This window comes from Myotis myotis, unplaced genomic scaffold (assembly GCF_014108235.1).
Source record: "Myotis myotis isolate mMyoMyo1 unplaced genomic scaffold, mMyoMyo1.p scaffold_m19_p_11, whole genome shotgun sequence".
In the NCBI taxonomy this organism is placed as follows: domain Eukaryota; kingdom Metazoa; phylum Chordata; class Mammalia; order Chiroptera; family Vespertilionidae; genus Myotis; species Myotis myotis.
Genome location: NW_023416315.1, coordinates 5451887 through 5473225, shown reverse-complemented (window position 1 = coordinate 5473225; position 21339 = coordinate 5451887). Strand labels below are relative to the sequence as shown.

At 51.3% G+C, this 21339-nt stretch overlaps 1 protein-coding gene across 4 annotated transcripts in view; it reads right to left on the bottom strand.

Annotated features, from left to right (window-relative positions):
• The window catches only part of ELMO1 (engulfment and cell motility 1), a 392098-nt gene that overhangs the window by 7829 nt on the left and 362930 nt on the right, over positions 1-21339 (bottom strand). For all 4 annotated transcript variants that reach the window (XM_036327308.1, XM_036327309.1, XM_036327310.1 and 1 more), the window contains 4 exons: positions 12816-12979; positions 9567-9679; positions 6547-6654; positions 345-427 (listed from right to left, as the gene is read on the bottom strand). In XM_036327308.1, the coding sequence (XP_036183201.1) occupies positions 345-427; positions 6547-6654; positions 9567-9679; positions 12816-12979 (468 nt within the window). The remainder of the gene's footprint in view (positions 1-344; positions 428-6546; positions 6655-9566; positions 9680-12815; positions 12980-21339) is intronic.

Sequence of the window (21339 nt, the reverse complement as noted above, 5' to 3'; positions counted from 1 at the left end):
GGACAAGGCTGGAGAGAAGTCAGGCACAATAGTGAGAGGGCAAGTCCTAGGGCTGGACATAGGGAGGGAGAGAACGGATTCAACACATGATTGGTGGGAGGGAAAATAAAGCTGACAGATGTAAAAGAAATCAGGAAAAGAGAAAGATGTGCAAACCCCCTCCCCCCCCACACCCACACCCACACCCACACACACACCCACACCCCCCCCCCACACACACACACACACGGACGCAGGCAGGCAGGCATGCATGCACATGCGCACTGTTGCTAAAGAACGAAGGCTGGGCCCACGGCTGTTGCGGTGCTCAGACAGAACTACATGCCATAATTTGGAAGCCATACCTTGTTTTGTTTAAGGGCACCTTTCTCCTTCATATGAGGGCAGTCCTTCCCTGTCACCACCGCTTTGATGTCTGCCACCGGCACTGCAATTCATAAAAGAAATGACAGTAACGCCACCGTGTCAAAGCTGAGATGCCAGCAGAGAAGCAGGACTGAGCATGGCGCCTGCTAGCCCAGCGGCCACCCCAGAAACCACAGCAAAGAGAAAGAAGAGTTGCAAAGAGGAAGAGAAGGCAGGCAGTGCCCAGGGCTTGGAAACGAATATATATTCTTATATTCTGGCAAAAAGCATCCCTGGGGAGAAAAATCTATGTTGATAAACAGAATTTAGTTCATTAAGACAAATACCTAAAAAAAAAAAAAAAAAAATCCCACGGCAGTCATGTGAAAAGTGACAGAATTAGAGGAGGCAGTCACGGTAACAGCAACAGTGGTACTGATACTGATATTGTGGAAGACATTGAGGGCCAAAAACAAGGCCAAGTGCTTTGAGTATGTCAGGGTCTCTCGATGAAGTATCTGCTTCTATTTAGTCTCCGAGTTGTGGGGATGAGGAAAAGCAGCCCTATCATAAAACATTTATTTGACTAAACAGTCCTGAGCCCTCACTGTCATTCTCCCCGTCCCCAGCTCATTATTCCCACAACAGTTCTGCAAGGCAGGGCTCATTCTCCCTGTCTCACGGACAATGACACTGAACCGAAAGGAAGGGAATGTTCTTTCCTGATAGGAAATGGTAGCTGGTATTTCTCGCGCAGTTAGATGAAAAGATGCTATCTCCTGTCTTACTCAGGACTTGAAAGGAGATAAAAAGAGATGGAAAGGTGTTTGCATTTAAAACGTTTTGTTAAAGTAACGAGAGAGAGAGAAAGGGGGGGGGGGTGGTTTGGAACCTTAAAAAAAATTCAGTCACCTGCCCCTCTCCAATTGCTAATCTTTTGTCCCATAAGAGACCGTGAGTCTCACTTCGGATCTGCGGAAGCTTTGAGTACTGAATTCTAAGTAATCAACCAGTAATTATTCCCTTAATGGCGAAGATGACGAGAAGTTCCACAATTAAAGTTCACATACTTTTACTGGGGAATCGAGTTGCGAGGGTCATACTTAGAGGACGACAGAATCATAACATAGACAGACTATCAAAGCGATACAACAGGAAAACCCCTTAAAAGCTAACGTTTCCCAGGAACCCGGAAACAGCTCAGAAGTGTGTGCAAACCTGCCGACATGCTGGGGGCTTTCTCCAACCGGAGAGAAGACTGGGGCTGCCATCACCCTTTGGGGAATCTCTGCGCCCACCCCGCCCCCCGCCCCCAGCCATCTGACCCACGGTGTCTGCTCCTTCACCTTGCAGTCCTGACTCTACAGCCCATTACTTGTACTCACTAATATCTGGCTTTCCTTTCTTTCCAGCATATGGACGACTACACTTCCCAGCAACCTTTGGGGCCAAGTGGTTAGTTCTGGCCAATGCAGTGCGAGGGGAAATGGCCAGTCTCTTTAACTGAGGGAGGCAGGGAAAAGTCCATGCCCACCAGCCTCTCTCCCCGAGAAACTGAAGAGGCCACATGTTCCATCCAGATGGCACGGCTAAGAGATGGCAGGGCAGCCACTGGCCGTGTCCCCGAGTAAGTGGCCCATGTCAGTTACGTAACACGGGGAGGGAGGCACGGACTCTGACTGTCCTGAGCCACTGATTTGGGGTGTTTGTTCCTGCAGCGGAGCGGAGCAGTGCAGTCTACCCTGAGGGCGGAACCTTCACCCTGGAGCCCGCTCCTGCCTCTGCCTCTCTCCCTCGCACTGGCAGGACCTGCAGTCGGTCCCTACGCTTCCCGAACCCACTGCCGACGACAACTGCAAACGTCAGCTCTCCTCAAATCCATGTTCACAACCGGCAAGCAGCCCTGTTCCTCTGGGTGGCCTGCCTGGCTGCCTATTGATGACGTTAGAGGGGAGGCATTTGGGGAAGTCAGGTTTACCGTTCAGTGGAGAAGCCACCACTGAAGTGGATTTGACACAATGAACCACCGATTCAGAAAGCCTTCCCCAGCGTCAGACGGCATGTGAGTCATGAGTACCTCAGACGAAGGAGGTCTTCTGCTGCATAATCTGTAACACGGTCAGTGAACCAGAGTCTACAATCTATAAATAGTAGCTGCCCGTGGCTCCGAACCCACCATGTGGAAGGGGACACGGTGAGCACGGAGGCTTTTGCGGGAGCAGCCTTCAGAGTCCAAGGAGAGGCTCAGGGGGGAACGGGCGCTTTCCCACCTTGCTTGCGGCAGGACAGACTTCACGTTCCTCACAGGCATTGCCCCTATCAAGGAGACACGCTGCCTGTGACAGGAGTTCCGCTAAAAGGAAAACACTAATTCTAAAAGCACACCGTGGCTTTTAAAGGCCGTTCTTTGCCTACTTTGCCTCTAAGCAGCGGTTCTCAACCTGTGGGTCGCGACCCCTGAAAATACATCCTGTATATCAGGTATTTACATTACGATTCATAACAGTAGCAAAATTACAGCTATGAAGTAGCAACTAAAATAATTTTATGGTTGGGGGTCACCACAACATGAGGAACTGTATTAAAGGGTCGCGGTATTAGGAAGGTTGAGAACCACTGCTCTAGAGGCACTGGAGAATTAGGCCCTCTCTATTGCCATGAGCAGAACCAGACTCATGGCTGGCTCTCTAAGAGGGCAGCAGAGGGCTCTGGGTGAGGTGAAAGCCAGGCAAGAGTTTCGATGAGGTCTTTTTTTGGGGGGGCGGCAGCATAGAGAAGTGGGGCCAAGAGATATGAGAAAGGACGGTCACTACTGGCATCCTACCCTCAACTCTAAATCCTTGGGGCATTGGCTTCATTTCTTTCTATGCTCTCTTCACTTGGAGCTGGATTGAGATGATCTAATTCAACACTCCCATTGCATAGATGGGAAGACTGAGGCCTAAGGAGAGGAAATAAAGATGTGGAGTCACATAGCCAGTGGGGGACAGAGCTGGGACGATTGCTCTCTCTTCCCCTCCATGCTCCCTTGGTGGGCCATGGTTTCTCCCCAGGTTTGGAAGGTGTCAGCACCCCACTCACACCAGAAACAGCCCTGATGTGGTTATCGCTTCAGATATGTTCAGCAAACTCTTTGAGTGCTAACACCTATAGAAGGAACTTTCATTGTGACTTAAAACAAAAATACCATTGCACAAGTAAATATGGCCACCATGATAAACACAATGTTGGTCTTCACCACAGGGAGCTGGTGGAGGCAGAAGTCTCCCAGGAAGTGGCTGGTAAGCTGAGCACTTGCTGTGGACACAGCCTCTGTGGGCGGAGTTACGGAGGAGGAGGGACAGGCTGGGCCCAGGGCAGCCTGTGAAGAATCCGGTCTCTAAGCCGGCAGCATGGCGTGGTGGGAAGGGCCGTGCCTTTGGAGCCGCAGAGCCTGGCTTTGAAATCCAGACCCACCTACTGGCTGTCCCACTTTGGGCTGATGTCTGGGAGCCGAAGCCTCCTCGCCTGCAATGTGAAACGATGACATCATCCCCCTCCGAGGGCTGCTCTGATGTTGGAGCCACAATCACGGCTGCTTTTAATCCCGGCGGCGCAGAGCAGCGTTACAAGGCTGGGCCACGGTGCTGGATGATGGCAATCAGATCTTTGTCCTACCACTCAGTAGCCATGTAACCCTGAACAAGTCACCTAATTTTCCTGTGCCTCAGTTTCCTTATCTGTAAAACAAGGGCAATGGTATCTACCGTGTCAGGTTGTCAAGAGGATAATTTAAGCTTCTTGGCACAGTGCCTGGCATATAGTAAGCCCTCAGTACATGTTATTTGAAGTTGTTTTCATTATCAATAATCAGAGTTCATTCTCTCCGTAGACTGGGGATGGGAATTACTTGCCGAGCATCACGGACCCACATCGCCCACTTGGCTTTGCGGTCTCAGTGATCGGCTTCATCGCCTTGTGTGTGGGGGCGCCTCCTCCCCCTGGCCCCTTTGATGTGGGAGTGCAGAGCAATGGCCTAGATTCTCTCAAAGGGAGGCACGGAGGGGCCAGGGCTGAAAGGCAATGCAGTCTAGTGTTTATGGGGGTGATGAGGGCCTGTCAACCTGGTGGGGGGGGGGGGGGCGAGGGGATGGAGGGAGATATGGATTTTTAAGGGCCCTATTTCCTGTCAAACAAAACGAATATGATAAGAGTAACTGATTTCCTAAACCTTCAGGGATGGAGACAGCTGCAGAGTCTCCCATCCTCACCCACACTGTGTAGGAAGAGGATTCTGCGACGCTTCGATGCATCAGAACCTCAATGTCCAGCACTGATTAACTTACGGGGCAGAAGGCAATGTCCCCCTTGGCCAAGGAAGGGCCGTGTCCCAGGCATGAACGATGGCACTGGACAGTCACTGAAGGCCTGGTCATGCCTCTGGTGGAATGACGCTTCTGACTTTTAAGGGCTCCAAGAGAAAGGGCCACTTGGCGCCAGGCAGAGTGTGTCACTGGAATCACATGCAAACCCGGCAGCAGGCCCGAGGCAGCAGACTTAGTGTCCGAGGTGGGGCCTTCTCAGCTCAGCACATCATGGTTTCACTTGATGTCATTACATGAATACACCCTCTCTGGACAGATGTGCACACAGATGTGCTGTCTCCAATGCGCACACACGCACACACACACACGCACACACACACACACATACCTGCACACCTATGGGTTCTTGGTTTAGAGGGCAGTGGATGGGTCCTCATCCCTAGAGTCTGATTCAGCAGGTCTGGGAGTGAGGCCTACACTCTGCATTTCTAGGAAGTTCCTCGGGGATGCTGGTCCCAGACCCATCCTCAGAGCCACGGGTCCAGCTTGTCCACAGTGGGGTAGGGAGTGTTTCCTGAGACCTGAGGGAGGGTCCTCATTACAGACAGAGGCCCAGGTGCCCCACTGCAGGGGCACAGGCACTGCCCCAGGCTCTGCAGCGAAAGGCTTCCATTTCCTTCTCTTCCCATGAACAGTGCCAACAACAGCGCTGGGAGGCAGTGCGCCTACGAAAGGAGACTGCGTTCTGAGCTAATGACACTACAAAGCCCAGACTGCCCCACTTTTGAGCTGGAGGAGGAGAGAAGGTCCCGGCTGTCTGACATGTCAGCAGAGTCTGACTGTGTCAGGATTTTCCACTCCTGGGCTATTTTCGCCTTCGATGCCATGGGCTTCAAGGGAGGCCAGACAGACTTGACCTCCGTGGGCCCTGGGATGACAAGAGGTTAGGTGCAGGCACTTGGGGGTCGGCGCTCCATCTGGGACCCACGGATAGGACTCACTGCGGGGCCAGTGTGACGTACAAAGGCTGCTTACAGTGTCTTTATTTTTCTCCTTCTTTGATTTCTCTTCCTGGGATACCTTCTGAGGCTGTGTTCATTTCGTCTCATTTCTCTCTCAAATTAATTCATTGGCTTGTATACTTTACTGTTTCTATAATCCTCCCTTTAATGTGTATACTTAATAGTGCCTAAGAAAACCTGTAACCTGGTTTGGTGTTGGGCTAAAATAATCTATCAAAGTACTGGTTATTCAAAATGCATACATTAAAACAGACGTCTTACAGAAAAAGCAAATAAATACAACTAATATGTATTTCAGGGAATATTTAGGAAACAATAACATGCAGATCACTGTAAATTCCCAGTGTCTGTGCTACGTCTTTGGAGAAGTAGGGAAACAGGCAGAGAGTACCTTTTCTAGACAAGGAGCTTAAAGACGACAGCCATCTTTGTGCCGTCTCAAGGCTGTGCTGAGCTGCTGCCTCCTCCGGGAAGCCCTCTTTGATTACTGCAGCATATTTGGGTCTGCCATTAGCTTTGCATCAGATTATGGGAAACACTGGACTATAACAAGTAAATGTGGGCGGTGTCATGATTATTTCCGTCATCAGGAAAGGACAATGGACAGAATCGGGTTCATACTGTTCCTGCTCCCTGAAACAGCACCTGGGTAAGTCATGTGAAAGTGGACGACGGAACCCCAGGTTCACACCCTTTTCCTCCTTCCCTGTCCAGTCCCCAGCACGAAGCCACGAAGGTCTTGTGCTTCCTGAGGACGCCCAGGCCAGGACTTATGGCGGTTTATGTAGGCGGATGGATAGCTTTTCTGCATGATATTTAGGGACCAGGAAACAAACAAGACCCCCACCTCCGGCCGCCCGCGGGAGGGCACTTACGCTTGTCCTGCAAGGAGTCGTGGGGCACCTCTCCCTGAGGACTCTCCTCCAGGTCTCCGTAGTGCAGGACCTTGTGGTTGGGGGAGAGCCGGCAATACCAGAACTTGTCTGAGGAGGAGAACACAGAGAGGCACAGGTGAGGGGTCGGGGTTTCCCACGGCCCTGCCAAAACACTCATGTCCTGACAGCACCGCCTGGAGAACAGGCCATGCGCCCGATCGGATCTCTTCGGGAAGGAATGGGTTCTAAGTTCTTGATGGCGACCAGGAGGGGCGGTGGGGACATCTGTTCCCCCGCCGAGAAGCAGGGACAGGGCTCAGCCACGCTGCCCGCACTGCAGGGAAAAGCAGGAACAGAGCAGGTCCCCGGGGCAACGTCTGCTTATGTCCAGAAGCTGCTAGAGAAGAGGGGCTGCTTATCAGGCTCCAGGAGGCAAAGCACCATCTTCCTTGCATAGTTGCCGTCGATGTTTGTTCCAAAACATGCAAGAGGCTAACGAGCTTGACGGCAGCAATATCTGACGTAACGGCTGATGGAATTTCCTCCGGCCGGAGGCTCACAGTCTCTTGACCTGACCTCGCTGCCCAGCCCTTCTCTTGTCCCACGGAAGCTCCTCTTTCTCTGTCTACACTAAGATGCTGGGGAGCAGAGAGCACTGCGCATCACCGCTGTCAGCGATGTGCCTGCTCCTCCCCATCAAAGAGGAAGTCTGGGACAGACGGCAAAGGGGACTGAGAGGCTGGGAGGCTGCTCTGACTCCTGAGAATCAAACGCTGGTACTCAGCCGGGGTCTCCCGCGGGGTAAGGGCTGGCGGACTGCGCGCTGGGAAGACTGGTGGCACCCTAACCTGGTTATGTCTGCCTCAAAGGTAGAGCGGCTCTAAGGAAAGGCAGAGGCCCAGCTCTGACCAGCACAGCGTCCACTCGTGGGGGAGACGGTTTCAGCGTCAGCCGCCAGGGGCAGCTTGATTAGCAGCCTCTTTCATGGTAAGAAGAGTGTGTGCTTTCTTTTCAAAGCCCAGCATGATGGTACCAGCTCCTCAGTCCCTCTGGGCAATGAGTGAGTGGACTGTGTCACTAACAGCAGTTAGAAGAAGCAGTGAGAACACTGTCAAAGGTAGTTTACTAGCATTTAAAGAGAAAACAGGAGTTACTAAAGAGGTCTCCCAGTCAATTAGGAATTTAGGACATTAACAGCCATCTCTTCCTTCCCAAACTCCAAAATTAAAGTATGGAGACAATTCTCTCTTCTTTTCTCTCTCTCTCTCTCTCTCTCTCTCTCTCTCTCTCTCTCTCTCTCTCTCTCTCTCCCCCCCCCCCCCCCCCTCTCTCCATCTCCATATCTCTGAAGGATCAGAGGGAAAAGCTGGTTTCAAAACACACAAGCCTGGGAAGGTCTCCAGGGCTGATTAAAGCTGTTCTCAGAGTCACGTGGCTCATTATGGAGCTAATAACCACTATGATCATAATTCCCGCGGTAACGTGCGACAGACCTTCATGCGAGGATGGAAATACTCTGTGTCTGCTCCATCAAGGAGATGAAAAGAAACTGTACATTAACATTCATTTTATTGAATGTTAATGAACTTGGCCAAAGGCGGCTCTACGAACAGGGTAGTTTATTGTCTGTCTTCACCAGCCAGGCTGAGACGAGTTTGGGGCTGGCCCCGGGCCCTCAGGGGAGATGACCACAGTGAAGAAGAGCTACCACTGTTGTGTGCGACAGGCCGGCCAGTTCAGGGAGGCACAGGGCCCAGCAAGAACCGAGTCCTGATCCCCTCTCCAGTGGACTCAGCCAACATCTCAGTCTTGGGCACGGAGGCCACCGCTGGCTGCTGGCTGCTGGCCCCGGGGGCCCCTGCAAGCCCTGTGTGTGGGAGGCAGAGTGGACACTGCTATTCGGATTTTGGATCTCTCATAGCTTAGCTGAAAATGTCGCATCTTCAGTAGGCGGTCTACTGGCTGCCTGAGGCCGACCTTCCCAAGTCACACAGCGGGAGGGACCCCAGCACTATTTTCAAGGGAGCTGTCATCTTTCAGGTGATGCGATACCAGATTCCTCTCTGAGTGCAGTGACGGAAGTTGACAGCTGAGGGGCAGGCCACGGGAAGGTCACCCTGCCTGCAGGTCCTCGGTGTCACTGGCCACTCTTCAGAAGGAGAGTCCTGTGTTTTGATTCAGAATCCTGCCTCTCTGGAGGCTGCTGTCTCCCTTCACAGCAGAAGATGACCCCAGAACCCCAAATCCTTCTCCAGGTGGTTTGGCCTCACTAATGCTTTGAAGTCCCATAGACCTGGGGGACACACTTGGCCCTGACACACCAGCTATGGAGTCTCATACAAATGCTAAAAACCTTAGGGCCTGGCTGGTGTGGCTCAGTGGTTGAGCATTGACCTATGAACCAGGAGGTCACGGTTCCATTCCAGTCATGGGCACATGCCTGGGATGTGGGCTTGATCCCCAGTGTGGGGCGTGTAGGAGGCAGCTGATTCATGATTCTCTCATCATTGATGTTTCTATCTCTCTCTCCCCGTCCCTTCCTCTCTCTGAAATCAGTAAAAATACATATAAAAACAAAAGTAAGGGCCATGGAGCTGCTGGCACATCCTTGATCCTCTGTGACTGGGGGTGACGTGCTTACCACCTCAGGGCCTTGGCTCCCTTATCTGTACACTGGGTGCAGCCCAGTAGCTCCTTCATCGGGTTATCGTGAGAGTGAAATTCATGAATGTAAGTTACACCACAGCCCGGCACGCGGTAAGCTCTCAATCAACACACGGTAGCCGTTGCTGAACCACAACTGCAAACTCATGGTATTACGTGGCCCAGAGGGCTCTTCAGCTCTGTGGAGCCTCTGGAATTCTGGACTTTGGTTCCCCTTGGGGTGCACAGGGTATCAGAGCCACAGGGACTATGATCCCGTCCGAGTTCCGTGCTGCATGGCCTCCCTTTAAACCAGTGCCACGCCCCTGGGACTCCCATGGGGCAGGTCCGGGTTGGAGCGGCCGCAGCCACCATACCTTGCCTCCGCCGGGAGTTGAGTTTCCTAAAGCAGGTCCCTTCCACGAGGCGGTTCAGACGCTGCTGTTTGATCAGCTCCAAGATTTCTGGCTGAATCTTCTCCTTGAGCTCCCTGTGAAAATAAACACATTCAACAGCGGGCCTGGGGGACAGGGCTTTGTGGTGGGGGGCGGGGGGAGGCAAGGAAGGCAGCGGGGAAGGGGGTGCAGCTACGTCTTTTCATGAACATCCCAATGCCTCCCAAGCTGGGCTTTAGAGACTTATCTGAGAAGGCTTATCTGTTACAATAACACGATGGATCCTCTGACATTTACAGAATCCCCACAAAAGCACTAGCCACTTGAGTGATGTTTTTCTAGACCAAAGTGTCCCGAGAAATTTCTTCTCTTGCTTTACAAAGACACACATAAACTTCTGCAAAAACTCATGCAGCTCTGCTGTGCTGATAAATCTCTGGTCACATCCCCCCTCGCCCCAAGTTGGTCTCAGAGATGATATTTGCGATCTGATCAAACAGGGACCTCGGGCAATGGCAAGACGACTATTCCACAGCAAACGCTGAGTCCCGGGCAAACCTCGGAACCATGTTTTGCTTTCGCTGCTGTCACCTGCAGATGGGAACGATGCATTGTCCAGGGTTCTAGCCCAGAGAGACTGGGGTGGTGATGGCATGAATTAAGGCTCATTTGCATCCTGTCTCCGGCTAACAATGTAATTTCCTTCTACGTGCGCTGGGCTGTGAAGCTACCTTGACAGAGTTCAATGGATTTTTAAATCCATTTTTAAGAGCAGAGATCTTTTTATCATGGGGATGTTCAGCGAGTTGCTCTAGTGGAAACTGGGCAGGGAGACCCAGAGCCCAGCCCTCGGGGCGGTGCTGAAAGTAGTGATTAGAACGCAGACCTAGAACTCAGAAGGCTGGGCCTTCAATCTAGGCTCTGCCCAAGGCGAGCCTGTCATGCAGCCCATCTGAGCCTCAGCTTCCTCATCTGTACAATGGGGATAGGAGTGCCTTTCCTGGGAAACTGCTGTGACTCCCAAAGGAGACAGTGTGCGCCCAAGGTAGCACTGAGTTTGCTTAGATTATGTTCTCCAAACGCTCCGTGTTCGACAGGAGCTGAGGCTCACACACCGTGACCTTGGGCTTCCTCTGAATCTAGGGTGACCTGTCTTCTGTGGTGTTCCCTTCCCAGGTGGGGAAGGCGCAGTTTCCCTGGCTCTGGTTTTGACAAATATTCCTCTCGTTCTATCTAAAGGCCTCGTAAATCATTAAAAAGAGGAGTAAACGAGGGAGGGCCCGGATGGTGTGGCTCAGTGGTTGAGCGCTGATCTATGAACCAGGAGGTCATGGTTTGATTCCTGGTCAGGGCACATGCCCAGGTTGCGGGCTCGATCCCCAGTAGCGGGTATACAGGAGGCAGCCAGTCAATGATTCTCTCATCATTGATGATTGATGTTTCCATCTCTCTCTCCCTTCTCCCTTCCTCTCTGAAATCAATAAAAAGATATATATATATATATATATATATATATATATATATATATATTTTTTTTTTTTTTTTTTAAAGAGGTAGGCAAATGAGAGTGTGAAGAGCAATTCCAAGCCTCGCACTGTGACAACTCCAGGTCCAGGCCCCAGGAGGCAGACAGACAGACGGCACCCCCAGGCTGGTGAGATTCTCTCCTGGACCTGGGTCTGTCCTCTGAGCTGCTCCCCAGTGTTCATCGAAAACAGAGGTTGGCTGGCAGACTTGCTCGGTGAAAGGCCAGAGAGTGAACCCTGCAGGCTTCGTGGCCACATCCTGTCTGTGCAGCTACTGGACTTAACTGCGAGGTCAAAGGAAAGTGGCGGACGGGTGTCACTGAGGTTTTCCAAAGACACTGGGCGGCATTCCCTGCCCCTGTGCCCGACCTCATCCCCTGCAAGTCTACAGCTCTGCTCTGCAGCTTCTAAGGTGACTTGGGGTTTGAAAAGAAATGCCAGGGCTTGGCTACTGTCTTTTCAGACCTGTGCACCTTTTTTTTTTTTTTTTCTGAACCTGTGCACCTTTTTAAACTGCATCTTAATTGTGCACTTGGCAAACGGACTGAGGTAGACGAGCATGAGCTGAGGGATCAGCGGGCTGGACTTCAAGTCCTGGTTCCCCCGCTGCTAAGAAAGGCCTCAGCTGCTGAGACTGCATCCTGGTCCTCGAATGCGGACAAGACCTGCTGATCTCACAGGGACGTGAGAAAACAAAATAGAGGTGCCAAGCGAATTGCCAAGCATTAGACATGTCAGATATAGAAGAGCCAGTAACAGAAAGGGAGGCAGAAAGAACAAGAATCAGAAACAGAGAGACAGGGAGACAGAGACAGAATGAGAGAGAGAGAGAGAGAGAGAGAGAGAGAGAGAGGTTTAAGATAGGCTTCCCAGTGACACCTATGCTGTGAGTTGGCTTCGCACAAAGCTTAGAAGAAGCTGTGTCCAGCAGAGTGAGCAAAGCATCAAGTACCTTCCTTACCCTCCCCCTGCCCCATTTCTTTCCCTATAAGTGACAAGGGCAGCAAAACTGCCGAGCTCTTAGAAAGGGACAGGGGAGACACACGGGCCAGTGCTAAGAAAAGACAAAGCAAACCAGACAGCCTTCGCGCCCAAGGCTCAGCACATCTTACAGATGCAGACACATGACATTAAGCGACTGCTGCTGGTGGGCTGTGATGCCAAGTCCTATAGCGAGGGGCCCTGCCTCTCTGCCCCGGGCCTGCAGCTGACAGTCACAAGGGCAATATGAAGTGATGCCGAGTGGAGCCAGCAGGCAGGGAGGAGGTGGATCTCGCCTCCCAAGCGCTCCGTCCCTCCCACGCACGCTGCTTGAGTGATTTTGCTTTAATTATCACGGCCTCACTCTGGCTGGGCCAGCGCAGCTTGCCCCTCAAAGGCACCTCCAAAGAATGTCGCTTCATGGGCAACAAAGTTTGCTCTCAGTGGTAGGAAGGGACCCCAACGTTTCAGCTACATCCTTAGAGGGCTCATCGGTCCCTGGGCCACGTCCTGGTTTAGATAGATCCCTTGACCAGCACCTGCCCACCTCCCGCTCAGCCCGCCCTGCCCAGCCTGCCCAGGGGCTGCTCGGATGCCCCGGAACGTCTCTCGCTGGCTTCCCGCAGAGAGCTCCCAGCGCAGCCCGGCTGAGAGAGACTTTCACTCCAGAAATGGCCCGTCAGAGCCCTGGAGGAGGTGGAGGTGGAGGTGGTGGGTAACTTACAAGATCGGGCGAGACTGGAAGTCCTCCTGGTTCATCCTCTCAGACTGGCGGATTTTCAGGATCTCGGTGTAGCTCAGGTTCTGCAGTTTGCTCTTGAACTGGTCCAGGGAGCTAGGCTTGGTTGTAAGAGCTCTCATTACCTGCTCCTTCACCACCTGCATTACCTGTAGGGTAAAGGAAGACCATTATGTTCTGGGGTTGACCTTGTCCATTCAGAAAAGTCTCCAGCTAACAGCTCCCTGGCTCCGTGAACCCCTTTGCGTGCTCTCCGCCTAGACCTTGAGCGTGCTTTTCCCAAGAGTAAACTACCATTGCGCACATCTCCCATTTTCTTTGGTATCGTTGGAACCACGGGGAGGAGCTGGGTTGGGGCTGGGGGCAGAGAGGCTTGGTGTGGGAGGAGCACTTCACTGGATCCAGACATGATGTGACTGCTACCGGACCAACACTATGAACAACACACATTCAAGAATGAACGAAGTCCAAGCAACAGCGAGACGTCCGCATGAACATCCTTTTTCCCCAGGAGAAAACCGCTGAGACACGATGAACTGGAAGTTCGATTGGCATCAATTCAAATGAATATGAACCAATATCCACGATCCACCCCTCCCAGATGCTATCCCCATGTAGTTAAGGCCTGAGTGTTCATACAAATGATGCTTTGGGATCATACAAATGCCTCTTTGAGGTCTATTATATTAGAATAGACATATCCCCCTAGAAACCTCAAGAAAAAGAGAATTACATGGTAATTTGTGCCCCAGGACAGACCCGGCCCATAAAGAGGCAAGTGCCCACTGCCTCTGTCAATGTGGACTCACCTTCATGAGGGTGCAGGCAGCAGGCGAGGCCAGCAGACACAGAGGCAGAGGTCTGCAATGATCGGCTGCTGCTTTTTATTTTTTTAACCCTCCACTACAGCTGAGAACAACTGTTACTGTTGATAAGGGAACTGCTATGCGCTGTATATGATGGTAGGTGCTTTAAATATGTTTCCTCTTTAAATCCACTAAAGTCTAGGAGGTAGTTATTATCATTATTCCATTTACATATAAAGAAACCGAGGCTTTGAAAGAAACATGAAGTGACTAGTTCAAAATCAGACAGCTGGTTGGGAGGTGGATGAGCTGGGATTAGACCCAGGCTTGTCAATACTCTACTATCCTGTTGCCCAGGGGTGGCTTCGGAACTTCGTGTAAGAGAACATCCCAAGTGCAGGTCCACTACATGCTAGATCCCGTGCCAGGCACTGTGGGCTTACCGCCTCAGTGAGAGGAGGCGTTATTATCACTATTTCAAAGGGAAAGAAACCGATACTGAGAAAGATTGAGGCCTTGTCCAAGGTCGCAGATACCCAGCTGAATCCTAAGACACCAATAGCCCAATATGGCAGACACAGCACATACGTCATCACGTGAACAGTCCCGGGGTAGTGCTCACCCTTGGTCAGTATAAATGCGACCCCAGCCCACTCCTGACGATCACTGCTCATTCACTGTTCATGTATGGTAATGACCCGTCACTGCCCATGGACAGTCCCACCAAGATGCCATCTGCATGGAATCTTATTGTCACGGAGGTGACCATCTCACAGCATGGAGACGCTGTGGCAAACCGGAACCTCCCCATCACTGCGAGGCGATGGCAACATCTCCGCCTCAGCACACAGCGGGCAGCTGAAACGCGCTCCCAACATTGGCGGCTCCTAGAACCTGCTGAGCTCTGCCCGGCGGCACCTCCCCTCTGCAATGGTGCAGGCGGCTAAGCTGGCTGCTCACTTTCTTTCTCTAAGTGTACACTCTATAGTCACCCAAGGACCGTCCAGCGGTCTGAAGGGGTGTAAGGGGCACTGGGAGGCAGACCAGGAAAGTGAATCCTTGGCAGCAACACTAAAAACTATTATCCATCAGGCCAAAGTATGCCCACAGGCCCAGAAGTCCCCTAAGCCAGGGTGCCAGGTATCTGTACTCTTTCGTCATCTGCATACCTGTTGCTAATATGCCTCTCCTCCTCCCCACTCCCAGGAATCCCTTGTCAACTGAAAAGGGCTCTACTGAGGGTAAGATGAGTCATAGGTATCTAAAAGGATAAAAAAACCCAAAACAACTTTCAAGTGCTATCAGCCGTCATTTTGCCTTATAGTCTTTGGGAATCCAAGGCCATAGTACGAATGCCCTCTACAAGGTAACATAGGCATTTCCATAGGGGCTTTCTGGGCAGTGATATATCTTATCCCCAAAATGAACCTCATGGCAGGAGCCCCAGGAAACTACAGAAGACAACTTGAGAGATGACAGACCTGTCTCACTCACTCGCAGCTGCTTTCCCAGTAGGTACTGCCGCTCTCAGAGAAGCTGCGTGCCACGCCTGCCCTGTGCCATGCTGCTGGGACAGCCGTTCAGGGAGGGCATCAAGGCAGCTTGTCTCCAGGCCATGGCTGGCTCACCGCCTGAGTGTAACACAGCTGGCCAACAGCTTACATTAATTGAACGGTATTGATAGAAACTCTTCTAAGCATTATTTCTGAAGCCAACACCATAGACATTACTGAGTCCTTATCGTGCGTCTACACTGGGAATTCAAAGATGAATAGCATATGGCCCCTGCCTTCTGTGAACTCGTGGTCTAACAAGTGAGCTAGACACGGGCAAAGCTCATTACAGCAGGAGTGAGGGCATGATGGACAAGATGGACTGATGGGTGCGCTCGGCAGGTGGGGAGGCTTCTGGGGAAAAAGACATCATCCGGCTTTGCAGGAAGAATGAGTGTCCAATGGTGTGGAAACAGATGAACAATCTGGGCACATCTACACATGAGCCACGTCGAACCTGGGCTGCAGCTGAACTGGAACCATTTACATAATCATTGTGTCATGTCCCCAGCACAACGGCATAGGAACACTTCCAGCTGACCTTCCACCAATCGGTTTCTTTCTTTTCACTCCAGCAAACTGCTAAGTTTGGGACCTTCACAAATGCTGAAATGGTGACCATCGTATACCATGCGCTTTACATGGTGGTCTAATCTACTCCAGGCTGATCTCCGACCCTCTGCTGTTTCCAGTGGGGGGCACCTTGGGCACTGCCCCTTTTCCCACTCAGAGAAACTCAAGAGTTGGGCCAAGGGCATGATTATCATCTCCCAATGTCATGTGACCTCCTGGTGGGAGGTACAACATATCACGGAAGTAAAGATCAGTGGTTAGAACACCAGAAACAAAAAGTGATTTTTAAATAGAATCAGGTTAAAGCTGGGAGAGTTTTAAAGGCATCTCCACTTCTCACATTTTCCAGATGGGGAAATGAAAGCTCAAATCGCCAGGTGACCTCCTACTTACTGTGTTTCCTTAAGGGACTGTCACAGAAATGACCATCACCAGACCACCTCCCACTAGCCACCATGGTCCCCCCACTGACCAATCAGCATCCTTCCCCAGGCTTTTCTGACTGGGCTGGAGGCGGAGCTGAAGCAAGCTCTTTCCCCTCAAACTGAGAACTAGGTGTCCCTTAATCGGCGGGACAGCGGAAGATAATGATCGCTGTCAAGAGAGTCAGCCAGAGGAAAGGTAGACGTGTGTGTAGGGGTGTTCGTAACGGTGAAGCCATATTCACCTACAACGTCGGGCCAACCCTGGCATTGGGTGGTTTGAACAGGATTCTTATCACTTGCAACAAGAAGTGCCTACAAATACAACGAAGGCCAAGAGGACACAAGCTTGTGGGGCTGTGGTTGCCCAGATCCAGGGGAAGAACGAGAAGAAAGCTGGGTAGAAAGAGCACTGCTACTTCAGTAAGAAATGACTTTAGAAAATCATCATTCTATTCTCATGGTTGTCCCTTTGCATGGAACTGATGATAATCCCCCAGGCAGCTCCTACATTTATAGCTTGTGCTTAAAATCCGCTGTAAGAACTTCCTTCCTCTAGCTTTACACTTTGATCTCTGCTATATGCAAGGATCTGTAAGTGGGACAATCCTTTAAGCTCCCCACAATCGCTTATACTTCAGTTGGAAGAAAATAGAGACAGTTTCCTCTGAGCAAGTTGATAGAATAAGGGGAAGACACCATGAGTGCCCCTGGCCCCAGGGGAAGGGATGCCAATGGTGAGTATGCAGCACAGAAAGGAGGTTTGCTAGAACCAAGACTGGCTTCATCTACTTTATTCACAGTGCTGCTTGGCTATGGCCCCAAGAACCTCTGTGGTCACACAGTGTGCCAAGGAAAATGACCCCAGCAAGAGATGCCACTGATTTTTTAAGAAGACCAAACAGTTATCTAGGTCACATATTCTTCTATTCCTTTGTAAATCATCTTCTACACGAGCTACAGTTAATGGCATGAGACCTCTGTTGATGCTCCACATGCGTGATGTAAATCAAGACGCTCACACCCACCATCCTGAACTCTGTCCTTTTGGAAAATCCCAGACCTTTTATCATAGTTTGCAAAGCCCACGGACGGACGATGTTGAAGAGGCATCAGCCAATCAATGAGCTTGAAAGGTCTTACTTATAGTGTGTGCTTCGCACAGACATCAAAGAAGCCGTGCTCTTAAGCTTTGCACTCACTGTTGGAACCGACTGATCATTTCACCAATGTCTGCACGGTGCCTGCGGTGTGTTTCTGGGGTTCTCCGAGCACGTGTTCTCTGAGCTAACATCACGTTACCAAAGGAGCCAGAGTCCCACAGGACCTTGTACTTTAAATGGAGAAAGCCTCTGGTCTCCTTAGAAGACGGGGTTAAAGGTGGAAGTGCGGGGATCCCTGAATAGAACAAGCATGCTGGTGCAGTCGCCTCGGTCCCCGCGGGGGACTGGTCAGGACGCTCAGGTGCCTTATATAGAATGGTGTAGAGTGCATGCGGCAGCCCTCCACATCCGTGTTTCCACAGCCCGTCCAGGGGATTCAGATGCGCACTCAAGTGGGAGAAGCCCCGGTCTCAGCCAGCATCCAGCAGCACCTCTGAGCCCTCAGTGACTGAGCATCTACAGTGACTCTTGTCATATCACTAGAGAGGAGTCAGGGTCGTTATTGGCGTACCTGTCAGCCTACCTCGGTTGTAAACCCCCAGAGGGCAGGAACTGTTTCTTATTGTATCTGTGGACCATAGTGCTTAATACAGAATTTTCCAGACTGTAATAATGATTGATATGTTCGATGCCAAAGATGCCTTGGCTCCCACTTAGCATCTCCAGAATCAACAAATACGTCATTAACAGAGTCACAGGACCGGTTTACAAAGCCTCCATGTGGTGTCTGAGGGTTCCCTCCCTGGCAGAGGGTAATCTGAAGCTGAGCGAGGGTCTGGAGAAGTCACTGCAGCAGCCGCTACTGAGCATGTCCATTAATGGGGTTTCAATGTACCCCGTCCATGGTGCCCATGAAACAGATTTGTCTTCCTAACGAAGAAAAAAGGCTGTGCTGGGGAAGACAGGTACCAGCACAGCCCAGCTTAGAGATGACTCCTGCGGGACAGATTTCACTGCTGGGCTCCAGGACTGGACCATTTTTCTTCCCAGGAATGTTCCTTACACAAACCAAAATGACGGACAGCTCCTGAGGACCAAAACATTGGAGGGATCCTGCCTGGAGAGTGGGTCTGGGAAGAGAGAGCCCGAGTGCTCATGTGTAGGCAGGATCACTTCCCGGAGGCCGGGGAGTACTTTTGGGGGCTACTCTCCAAGGTTAGGAGTGGGGAGATGGGCCTTGCCCAGCAAAAGTAGGAGAAGTTCAGGTAAAAACCGGCGACTCACCTGCCATGGACAGTTATTGTTCCAGATGCAGCTGTCAGTATCCCCCACCCGCTTCCCGCCCAGAGGACTTTAAAATTAGGACAACTTGCCCGGTCCATTTGGCTCAGTGGTTGACTGTTATAGCCCAGGTGGTCACAGTTCAATTCCCGGTCAGAGCACATGCCCAGGTTGTGGGCTTGATCCCCAGTAGGGGGCATGCAGGAGGCAGCTAGTCAATGATTCTCCCTCATCACTGATGTTTCTATCTTTCTCTCCCTCTCCCTTCCTCTCTGAAATCAAGAAAAGTCTATTTTAAAAAATTAGGACAATTTCTGGAAACTAAAGAGGGTTTTACTTTGTAGTCTTGCCACAATTGGGGAGTCAACTACCAAGGCCAGTCCCTGTAAAGGAGAGATTTTGCCGAGTGGTGTCCAGTGCGTTAAGTGAAAAGGAGTGAAAAATGAAAGGTCTCTGTGGGCCCGAGGAGCGGCATCTAGGTCTTCTGTATTTATTGTGGGGCAGGTGGCACGGAGCAGAGGTGGGCAGACTCCTTTAAGGGCCATCAGTGTCTGCTGCAATGGCTCAGCTCTGCTGTGGTGGCGGGAAAGTGGCCACAGACACGGCAACGAATGGGCGTGTCTGTGTTCCAATTAAACTTGATTTAAACAAGCAGGTGGGGGGGCTGGACTTGGCCTGCTGGGGTGCTGTGCCAGCCCCTGCTGTGGAGGAAACAGGCCTGGCTTTAGGGTTGGGCAACACTCACGTCCAAGTCCCTCCATCACTCAGCTGGGCACTTTGTCCAGCTTCTCTGAACCGGTTTCCTTCGCTCCACAGCGAAGGTGACCATCTTCAGTCAGGACGAGGAGATGCAGAGCATTTACCCCGAGGCATCATACCCATCACCAGGAGGCTCCCTGTGACCACCGTCCGAAGGACCGTCCGAAGGTCAGCTGTCTAAGGACAAAATCCTTCTTGCAGGATGAAAACCACCTCATGACACGGAGGTGCTCATAGGCGCAGGGCAGGTCACGATTATATTTAAGCTGCACTGAGCAGAACTGATTCCAACAGAGGGAAGAGTTATTTTTTATGAAGCAGCATTCTCAGCTCAATGGCTGCAGAGCCTTGCAGGTACTTCCCTGCTCCCTCCTGCCATACCGCCTGCTGGGGTGTGACCAGTGCCCGCCCTAGGGGAGGGCCCCGCTGGCTCTCCAGGGCCCTGTGGGGTCAGGCTGAATGTAAATGAACAGAAACTGTTGGGAAATCAGAGGCTCAGCTCAACAGGGTGCAACCTCCAGCCCCCTCTCCATTTCAGCATGTGTCCTCAAGGCCCAGATGCATTTGAAACATTTTGTTTATTAACAAAAGCAAAAGAGCTCCTCTGTGTTTCACAAAGGACAGGGTCTGGAGGTGGAGTGCAGTTATAAGGAGAACTCTAGCCACTTACTGCTCCTGCCTGTGTTTCTCTGGGGGTCTTTCACAGCCTGCTGAGCCCCAAGCTCCCAGGGGCATCTGTGTGAGGGGGTGATGATGAGCTCACTCAGAGCCAAAGGCCAGTGCTGCCTGTGATGTGGGCAGGGAGGCCACTGTAACTGTTCCTCTCTAAGATGGCATTTCTGAACCCGGAAAACCTAGGTTTGTGCATCACAGCAAAGCTAAGATTACCCAAGAGCTGACAGGAGAACAGTTCACTGCAGGCTTAGCGTCTGGAATGTCAACTGCTGATCTCATGGCCTGTTCTCTGGGCACCAGATCGCTGATGATCGTAAATCAACTCGCAGTAATATCAGGTCTTTGGAAAACTATGTATCAATGATCAAAATCATGGAACCATGTGGGCTTGGGGAACTGCGTGGCCATCAAAGTTGGGGATTTTGCTCTGAGGGTCTCAGTTTTCAGGGGCGGTGTGATGTGGACTCTCTTTTGGAATGTCTGTTTCTCCCACCTACTCCTGTCATTGTCACTGACCCCTCTCTGGACCCCTGCTCCACCACCTGTCCTGGTCACCCAACAGTTTCTGACTTCAACTCCACCCCCTCAATCCCCTCCTCAGAGAGGCTGGGTTATCTTCAAAATGCAAATCTCATCACATCATTCATTTGCTTGGCCCCCAAACACATATCTGTATGTTCACTGCAACATTATTCATTGTAGCCAAGACAGGGAAACAACCCAAGTGTCCTTTGACTGGTGACTGGATAAAGAAAATGTGGCACATACACATAATGGGATATACTCAGCCATAAGAAAGGACGGATACTGCCATTTGTGACAACATGGGCAGGTCTTTGAGAGCATCATGCTAAGTGAAACAAGTCAGATGGAAAAGAATCATATGATTTCACTCCAATGTGGGATAGAAAGCAGAAAGCAACAAATGAATGAACCAAACAAACTTACAGACACAGACAACAGTATGTTGATTACAAGAGGGTAAGGGGTGGGGGAGGATGAAGAGGGTAAAGGGCGTCAAATACATGGTGACAGAGGGAGACTAGAGTCTGGGTGGTGTGTACACACACAATGCAATATACAGGTGATGTATCCTAGAACTGTACACTTGAAACCTATATAACCTTATTAACCAATGTCAACCCAATACACTTAAAAACACCCACGGCAGTTTAGCACTGCCCACAGGGAAGACCAGCCTCTCTACTGTGACCACATGGGCCCTGGAGGCGGCTTTCCACCTCCCCCTCTAGCAGTGCCTTCTACTCTGCCCCGCCCCTTGCGCTCCATGATCTGACCACACTAAGATCATCAATGACCTGAACTCCTCCCTGTTT